Source organism: Seriola dumerili, unplaced genomic scaffold (genome assembly GCF_002260705.1).
Source record: "Seriola dumerili isolate Sdu_G_001 unplaced genomic scaffold, Sdu_1.0 BDQW01000273.1, whole genome shotgun sequence".
NCBI classification, from domain to species: Eukaryota; Metazoa; Chordata; class Actinopteri; order Carangiformes; family Carangidae; genus Seriola; species Seriola dumerili.
Genome location: NW_019174528.1, coordinates 1740598 through 1750655, shown reverse-complemented (window position 1 = coordinate 1750655; position 10058 = coordinate 1740598). Strand labels below are relative to the sequence as shown.

The following is a 10058-nucleotide window of genomic DNA, read 5'->3' as shown; positions in this document are numbered from 1 at the left end:
TTCATCAGGTCACCGGACACACAAAGCTCCACGTCTGCTTGGGTTGTAGGTAGTTTGCTAAACATGAGAGATTTTCAGCTTGTTGTGGAGTAAAACTGATAATGCAACTTTGAGGTTACTGTAAATCATTTTAGGTTGAGGTTTTCGGAGCGAGCTAACAGTCCATTGCTTTTATGAATCATTTGTATATGAAATGCCATGACTAATGAACACTGCTGTAATGCTTGGAAGTCAGACTTTTGTAGGTTTATCTTTAAAACTTTAATTTTCAGTTCTGAGTTGCACACAGTGAGGGAAATGAGTTCATGCTGTTGACTATGAGAAACCCCGGGGCTGGCTGCACAGACAGACTTTGGATATAACTGAGATGTAACTGGAAGTCACATGCTAGACTGGTTTATCCCCAAGCAGGAAGAAGGGAGAGTAGTTGGTCACAGTAATCCTCTTGTTCATACAGTGTTAGTTGCTCATGCTCAGGTCCACTGAAGGGAATGGATGAAAAATATTCCACAAACCTTGATACGGGAAAAGCTAAACAAAAGAGCTAAATATATCCGATGGTGGGTTGGGGGTTAAACGGCGGAGGATGACACTCAGGCAACGGGTTCAATAGTGATATCGCTGTGACTGTTCCAATGAAGAGCTCTGTGGCAAAATTTACACCATAAAGTCTTAATAGCGACACATTTTATTGTGGAAGGGGACCACAGAGAACTATAATCCAACTCTGCAGCTCTACGTATGCTTTTAGTCTTTTATGTACATAGCAGTTTGAAGAAAAAAAGTGTCTCACTGCTCCCATCGACCCTGTTTCCAGGCTGTTTTTCTGATGCCATCTGTCAAGTGAGCGGCTAAACAGGTAAAAGAAAACTGAAAATCTGGCAGCTGCAGGGTCAGATATCTCCCTCAGGATTTTGGTGGACGCCAAACTACAACGACGAGAGTTAATATCGGACTTACATTCGTCAGGTGGACAACAAACACGCCTTCAAAATTTATGTTAATGCTGCTCTTGTGCAAATATGTAACTGTTTGCTAACATATTAGCCATAGCATTGAAAGTGAAATTGTCAAGGCTGTGTGTGTAAATCTGCTTGTTGTGCAGTTCTGCCCTCTAGTGGCACGAAAATAAAAAATCAATTAATGCAGCTTTAAAATGACACTTTTTTTTTTTATTTTTTATTTTGTGCAAGTGTCTTAACTCTGTCATTGTGGCCCCTTTACTGGTGCACAACTTGCACTTTGACCGCAGGAACCTCAGTTCCAGTTTTGGTTCCCAGGCCACAGTTTGTGCCTCCAAAAAGCCCCCTGCTCCTGCCCCTGAGGTAGTATGTGGTGTTAACAGTACTGTATGTCAGTGACTGGTCAAACACAAGCATACAAACTGCTACAGCACGTGCACAACTTTCATTCAGACTGCAAGCAAGCAAGCTAGAGTTGTTGCTAGCATGTTGGGGCTTAGCGTGGGATTTTTTTTTTTGGTGTTTTTTTTTCGGGGGGGAAGATAAATGTTGTTGATGTTTAAAGAAAGTTACGCAGCCGAATTCCTGAGTCTAGTCTAAAAGTCTAAAAAGTTTAAAAAAGAGGTAAGAGAGCAGGATAACTGTAGAATTTAGATTCAACGTTGTTATACACACAAACAGTCATGAGATAGTTAATTACAAAAAAAAAAAAACAGATGATCAATGTTTTGTCATCTCATTGCATTAAAAAAAAAAAATCAAGCCTCAAACAAAGTTGTCACTTTTAATCCTTTTTTAGGTCTAATTTTCTAACGCAGTTTGCTAGTCTAATCTTTACGGTTCTTCAGATGCAATTGAAACGCAGCACAAATACACCAAAGGGACGTTTAGGTCCTTTTTTTTTTTTTCTTTAGTTCCTGAGTTTAGCTCCTGGGACTATTTGATGGATAAAGGCCATTGAACTAGTCTAAGTCAAAATTAAGACTGAGCCCTAATGTTACAGAGCAGTCATCTAACATCTGTTATGTTTGTGCAACTAGCTCCTGGTTGTAATAACTGACCAAATTTATTGAACGTTTCTTTTCACCGTTGTTTATCTCGTCACCGCCTGTGCCCCCCCCCCCCCCTCCCCCCCCCCCCCCCCGCCTCCCCGTCCCCCCGACATTCACTCATCATTTTAGGTCACAGGGTGTTAATAAAAGGCTCCTGCACACAACATGAACATGAATTCAACAGGACTGTGGACGTCAGGGGTGCATGGAAACGTAGCCAATACTACTTTTCCAAAATGGCTCTGTCTCAGCTGGCCCGCCGATACACGCCGACCGGACCGTCTCTGAGCGCGTGGTTGCCTGTCCCCCCACCCCCCACCCACCCCCCCCCCACCCCACCCCCCCACCCCAAACCCCCAACCCCCCTCATTCCATTATCTCTCTCCCTCTGATTGTCTGTGCATTTATATATTGAGTCTGTACAGTTTGCGAGGTGTGTGTGTGAGGTCCGGGTCATTCAAACACTGCAGCAAGTCTATTGCTTTGATAAAAAGGCATCACTTCACAGAAAAGAGAAAAAAAAAAACAAAACAAAAGAAAAGAAAAGAAAAGAAAAACACAAGCGGCTTTGAGGAGTAGTGTGAAGCTTGAAAAAGCGAGATATACAAAGCAAATGTTTGTCACATCGCAAACAACAATACCATAGAGAAGTTTTCTTTAGAACAACAACAAAAATGAACATATCAGCTAAAATAAAGGATAGAGCGCTACGTTTTCACAATCTCGCCAGCTCTCTCAGTGTACCTTGCTGATGATGAATCATACTGTTTTTTTGGGCCAGCCAATGTTCACCTTGGCCTCCGAGTCCCACTGGTCACAGTGGTGGGGTCTGACCTATATGTTGCTTAGGCACATGCATATACGTATATATATATATATATATGTGCATGTGTACATTATGTGTGAAGGTATACTGTATGTACTGTATATGTGCATGTTTGTGTGTTAGTGTATATGCATGCCATCCTAAGAGGGTGGTTGGCTGTTATACAAACAGAGATCATGTTCATTCCTGCACGTAGGTAAGACAGTTCAATCAGCCGTTTCCCCGACCCACCGTAGCACCATGACGTCACTGCTTTAACATGAAGTCTCCCGCTTGCAGGGAGTTGTAATAAAAATCAAAAAAAATAATAAAAAAAAAAACAAGAAGAACAATAACAGAAAAAACAAATCGGTTGAAATCATTGTATGTGTGACTAGTGAGGCAACATGGCTGAGATGAAACACTTAAAACTCGCACCGGTTCTACAGTCAGAGCCTCTAACGTGCACTGGAAACACGAGAGGCGCGCGCTAACTAGCACAACCAACCGAGTGTTGGTGTCGCTATGACAGCCCAGCAGGGATTCAGTAAGGAGGGCATCATTCACTTGGTTTTGGCACAGCATGTGGCATTGTTAAACACAAAAAAGAAGAAAAAGAAAACGAGTCGTATTGATTGTCTTTTCTTGACATCAGTGTCATTGTGTGCTTTTAGTTAGTCCTGAACAGTTTTCTGGCAAACGATGAACAGGCTTCAATCTTTAATGCTACCTGCTGCATTCCTGTCAATGTCGGAAGTCTGAATCGACAGCACGTCCGCGGTTCGCTCCGTAAAAGATATAAAGGCAATAATCACAGATACATGCGAGAGTTTCTCCACACAAACGCCGCTACGATAGAGACAGAGCAAAATCCCTATAGCGCAACACTTCCGCTACTCCACGTGCCGGCTCATACATGGTTAATGTACTGCTTATTTTCTTGATTGATCATGCGGTTCACAAAGTGTCAGAAAAGTGCCCACAATCCCCAAGACGATGTCACCAAATTTCTCATTTCGGACAAACAATAATTCATCACTTAAGACAAAGAAACTGGGAGCAGTTTCACAAAGACAGACTCTGACTGTGGCTTAGATATGACAAACTGTCGTACATTGAATTCTGGGTAAATTAAGACTTTCTTCAGAATAAAATGAGGAACCGCATCTAACTGCTCAGCTCTGTTTATCTCCAGAAGAAAATGTTTGTCTTTTGGAAGAAATCAACAGTTAAAAGGACGTTTTACGTTTGGAAACTTAGCAAAGTGTTTTTAACAATAAGAATAAAATTCTGATTTGGGGAAAAAGCCCTTCACTTTGCTCTCTCCATAACAACGTTAGCAAACCACAAATTAAGTCTGTTTTTTTGTTGTTTGGTGCTACTGGTTCAGCGCAGGTGTCGTCGATATTTTCTATAATATTTAATACAGAATTCTAATATTTTTAGCGTAAAATTAGTCAGTATTAATTTTTGTGAAACAGTCTGACATCAGATTGATCTACGAGCAACAGTGAGACCGGAGCGAGACACGTATCTGTGTGAAACGAGTTTACGTAAGACCATGAACGCCTCCTAGAACAGGATTTATGCCTTTTGCCTCAGCGTAGTTAATATGCACGAGGCAGCTCTTTGAGAATGAGTTGTGTGTGTTACGCTCATCGGGTTTTATGTGAACCCCGTCATTTCAGAACTTGCAGACATGCTGAGGAAATAAGTCGTGATTAAATTACTAGGTTTGTGAATGGAGTTCAGTTTCGACACTTTCTACATATGAGAACAAACAGTGAGTTAAAGGCAAAGCAATCTGGCTTTTCTTGCATATTTCTGACTCTCGGTGTCACAAACATTCTTTACATTCATTGTTCTGCGGACGCTTTTTGTCCAAAACAAACTTTACAGCTCAAGCGTTTTCAAAATAAATCTCTTGAAATCCAACCTCGGTTTTTCAAAATAAATCTTAAGTTGCTGTTCTGTTGTTTTTTCCGACATCTCTGGAATGCAGCGCGACGACGTTAACGTTGTGATGAGACTTAACAAAGGCCTGCGAGCTGCTGTCCATTAAAGTGAGCTCTGCTATTAATGGGTCAGGTCACAGTGTGATGACGGCGAGGCACCGAGCAGTTCAGACACTCACCAGATGGATGAGACTATATGACAGTTAATATATTAACCAACCAACGGGTCCAATACAGTCGAGCAGGTGGGGTGAAAGGCTGACGTTAATAATGTCTTATTTTGTGAGTCAGATGAGCAGCCGTTTGGAAATTTTCAACATAAAGGAAGGAAATGGTGCATGGTTTCTAATCAATAAACAAGTGCTGATAAAAATCACCATTATGCCAACTGTACAATCATTAACACATATCCGAGGTGATAGGTTATATCCACAACAATAACACAAAAAAAAAAAAAAAAAAAAAAAAAAAAAAAAAAAAATGTACCCGCACTGTAAAGGAATGGTTCCATCCAAAACTAGACCAGAGAGCTACTCCTAACGTATGGAATGAAGTGACACTCAGTAGTGCTAATAGAAAGTTCGTTGTGACGGGCCTTCTGCTAGTTCCACCCCTGAGACCACCAGGGTGCCCAGGCGCTGACGGATGCAAACACACACACACACACACACACACATACATACATGGACGCACACACACACACACACACACACACACACACACACACACACACACACACACACACACACACACAGTCACTCATACACTAAAAATCCATTGGTCAGTCCTCGAAGACCTCCAGGAAGAGAGGAGGGAATAGCTCAGTGGGACACTCCACTTTCATGTGAAGGAATCGGCTGGCGTGGCAGGCGCCGATCATCCGCAAGTCCGTCACCTTCATTAGCAGCTTGGGCCAGAAATGTGCCACTTTGTGTTTGCGGTAGTTGATGTAATGTTCAAAGGCCAGCAGGAACTCCTCTTGGCAGCGTTCGATTCGCTCCACGCTGCTCAGGCCGGGCCGATCTGATGGGAGAGGAAAAAAGACGACGACAGCGGGATCAGTCAGAGTCCCGGATTTAAGGCCGAACTTTCTACAACCTGATGAGTCATTCCTGATTCTACGTTCCCAAAGATTTAGTTTATTACAATCAGGATTTTATTTTCATGGTCATGGGACAGGTTGTTAAAAACTTATGAGACTTTAGTGAGATGGCGTCCAGGGGTCCTGGAGGGGAGTTCCCAGCAAAAAGGGAAATAATTCCCTATAACTCCATCCATACGTGGCACAATGACAGAATGTATGACTGTTTCGGTCATCGGGTTTCAAACGGTTTCTGTAATAAAAACTTCTAAAAGCACAAAATCTGTGGTTTAATATGCGTCAGCGGAGGGTCCTTGATGTGAAAAAGGATTGAGAACCGCTGATCTAAAGTTCTTTATTTGGATCTAAAAACCACGAGTGAGAACGTGGAAAATCTAACTAGTGGTGTAAACTGTGATTGTGCACAAATAGGGAAAGTAAAACCCTTCAACCTGTTTGATCGTCTGACTGCTGTTTGGTTATTGCCAAACAAAAACAACTAAATAAATCTCAAGTTGTAATTAACCATAATTTTCTTTGAAGTCATAAGAATTAGAACTATTCCAAATTTTGTTCAGGACCCTCTGGAAACACACACAAGGACCCCGAATAGTAACCTGCACCTCACCTTGAGACCCACTACTGAGTCATACAACAGCAGAGTAAATCTCAGTGTTATCTTTAACTTTCAGAACTTGCACATTAGCTGAAATCTATTAATCTTCTCTGTGAATCATAAAAATGGCACTTTAAGAGACGCGTGGTCTGCTTTACATTGTGCAGCATTGTTGTTAGCATTTAGCTTTTCTGGTATAAATACCACTTTTAAATTTTTTTTGTGTCTTTTTTAACTTATCCCAACTGTTAAAATTTAAAAATAGTGATTCAGTATCAACTTCCTGTGCAAGAATACTGGTTTTAGACTTTAAACCTTGGCAGTGGTATTGATTAGTGGCTACTGTAAGTGTGTCAGAAGACAAAACAGATGAGCAGGTTAACCCCGTGTCACGTCTACATGGACAGCACACAGCAGAACATTATTGATCTCCGATGAGATGCGGAGTGTCACAGAGAAATGGCGGCGGGCGGAGTCAAAAAACCACACAAGCTGGACAAAGCTGCAAACGATTATGGTGATTAATTGGTTTTAACTGTAGTTCTGTATGGATTTCATGTCAAAAACAAGTATTCTCATAATCTGTGCAGGGGACGACGGAGCAGTACTAAAGGAAAAACATGTGACCTTCCAGGTTTATGGATGGATCCTGATTATTTTGTTCCAGTTTATTTTGGTGTGTACTGAGCGTCCAGACGCCAGGCGCTTACCGGATGACAGCAGGATGACGGCCTGTAGTAGAGCTACCTCGGAGTCATCCAAGTTAAAGGAGGACAGCGACACGCCGAGGTCGAAGATGGCGTCCGAGACGACGCCCAGGCCTCCGTTCTTAAGCTGACCCCGTGTGACCGCCATCTCGCCGTTCAGCGTGAGAGTCTCGCTCTCCGGATCGTAGCGAACGGCAGCGCGCAGTGACATGATCTCCATGCAGCAGCCTTTCAACAGGATGATCTGGTCTTCACAAGGCAACTGATCAGAGAGAGACACAGAGGAGCGTTGTTAGGAGAAGCATGTGGCTAACCTAGCGATAGCATGTACGGACTTATTTCCTTTGTTTTGTTTTGTCGATTTAAAACTGAGAAATTCGAACTTAAATACTGTTTAAACTGTGGAAAGTTACAAAAACAAAAGCTCTGAACATTAAAACAACCACTGAGTTACAATTCAAGAAGCTGCTTCGTTAGCCTGAGCTAACTGTTAACTAGCTAACTAGTCGGACAGCTAATTGAACAATGCCATTAGCATTAACAATATGCTAGCTTTTGTACAAATGCTTTATTATTACAGCACCAACAGTTACCTGGAAATGACTTATTATTCATTTATTATTAGTAATTTGTGAAATAACATTTCTAGCACATTCAATGAACAGTTAACGGTTAATTCTGTAGAAACCCGTCCAATATTAGAGGCTGAGATGCTGAATAACATTTACACAACTTGTAAACATTTTATCGAAGTGGATTGGGTTTATTATTTTTATTGTTTTATTTGATGTTCTACTTGTGCTGTGTTCTTCAGGTTATACAAGTATTTAGCATTTTTTAATTTGACTGTTTAGAAAAGTTCTATAAAATTAATAAAAAAGCAAAAAAATAAATGAAAAGTTATTATTAAATAATTTATTTGATTTTTTTAAAATTATTTTTCAATATTATAATTGAGATCTGAGATTAAAGAAAAAACAACATAATTTTTATTTTCATAAACACGAACGTTACAATATTTTTAACAGGATATTTTAAAACACATCTTCGGGGTATTTTGTATCTGTGATAATCTAATATTGGCTGAATGTATTACCACAGCACATATGAAGAAACTCAAACAGGTGTCACCAGCCACTGCAGCCACCAGAGGGAGCCTCATCAACTCTCTACTCTCTGTCTGTGTTTTATGAAGCTTTGATGAATGAGCAGCTGCACTTACCTCACAAAACATAGGCAGTTTTTTGGCAAAGTCCACCACTCGGGTTATGGCAGGGGGGATAATTTTTGTAAACTGACTGAAGGCTTCTATATCCACTTTGCTTCCCTCCGGTGCATTGGCCATGGACGCTTGACCAATATCCTCAGGCTGAAACGACAAAGAGGGAAGGTCGGTGTCTCAACTGTCTCCACGTTTAGGATTAAGAAAAATGAATTATGTGTTGAAGCGAACACTGCATATGAAACAAGGTGAACGTGGGATACAGAACAGCTGAGTGTGGTGGTTTCAACCGGGTAATGTGATGTAAAGATGCAAATGGGGACGTATCAGCAAAGGTTGCAGCTGTCATGTTTCTATTTCATTTAGTTAAACGTATGTATGACCATTTGATGGGCAGAACATTTAAACATTTAAACATTTAAACATGTAGTTTTCTTACCTTAGTTTCCTTCACCCCCGCTGCACTCTGGTCAGAAGTATAGAATAAATTACATGTTATTTCATTAAGAAGCATAGCTTCCTCGACCTGTTGGATAATCAACAGGAATTGTGAAGTTTCAATGAAGAACCCGTGTCAAGCCAACTAAAAAGAAAACAAGTTAAAACTGAGGACAGATGAAAGTGTGCAGGTAGAGAACAGGTGAGGACAGAAGTTGGGTTTCTATGGTGAGAGTCAGGCTGAGGACCAGACAGTCAAACAGGTCCCCAGAAACACTCCAACACTATTTTACATCATTTAAACAAAGTTCTGTGGCCGCGACGGGAGACGTAGACGACTTCAATCGACCGAAACTTCAATCAAGATTTTAACAATTCTTTCTAAGCGATGAACGCAGATTCACAGAACAGGAACACCTTGTAACGCGAGTGTGAAAGCAGTGAAATAGATGCTGCTGTTTGTGTAAAGCTAAAAGTGAAATAAAGTAAAACATTTCTCCACGTTCTCAAACTTTCTCGGAAAAATGAAACAAATTTAATCTCCCCAGTCGAATCAAAGTTTAATATAACTAAAAATATTCCCCTCTTAACCTTAATCTGCTTCACGGGTTTAAAATATATATAAATTAGACAAAAGCTTGTGATTCCACCAGAAGCAGCTCTCTGCTCGGCTCCACCGACGGTCCATTCACACGCTCTGCGTCAGATACAAAGACTCGAACAGCATCCTCCTCCTTTTCTCGTTAAGCTCTTTTTGCCTTCCTCTTGTTCTCTTCTTCTACTTCCTGTTTTTTTTTTATTGTGGTTGACAAACACCGTTCTGATGCATTACTGTCCATCCTGTCAATTTTCAAAATAAAACACCCTGTGCAGACTCCTGATCATATATATCATATCACTACAACGTCACAACCATAGTAAATGAAGTACATGTTACTGAGTGAGCTGCTCCACCGTCGCCATCTTGGCAGTGTCTGACTCTGCCCACTAACTCCCAGCTAATCCAAATAAGGTCAAAGAGGAGGGGCGTGTGTGGAGCTGAGACTTCCACCTGTCACTCAAAAGAGGCCACGCCCTCAATCCTCCATAACTGTAGTCCTTAATAAAATGTAAACAGGTGAGTTATATAAACAGGTGTCATGAAGGAGGAAATCAGCTGTAGAGACCAAAACAGTTTCTGTACCAGGCTGTAAACATGTTTATTTCTGCTGTAAAGTTGG

At 41.1% G+C, this 10058-nt stretch overlaps 1 protein-coding gene across 6 annotated transcripts in view; it reads right to left on the bottom strand.

Annotated features, from left to right (window-relative positions):
• Positions 1-5510: 5510 nt before the first annotated feature.
• thrb (thyroid hormone receptor beta) overlaps positions 5511-10058 on the bottom strand; it is a 99876-nt gene continuing 95328 nt past the window's right edge. For 5 of the 6 annotated variants that reach the window (XM_022757263.1, XM_022757264.1, XM_022757265.1 and 2 more), the window contains 4 exons: positions 8840-8926; positions 8401-8547; positions 7182-7440; positions 5511-5797 (listed from right to left, as the gene is read on the bottom strand). In XM_022757263.1, coding sequence (XP_022612984.1) covers positions 5556-5797; positions 7182-7440; positions 8401-8547; positions 8840-8926 — 735 coding nt within the window. In that variant the 3' untranslated portion in view covers positions 5511-5555. The remainder of the gene's footprint in view (positions 5798-7181; positions 7441-8400; positions 8548-8839; positions 8927-10058) is intronic. The other variant, XM_022757262.1, reaches the window with a different exon arrangement.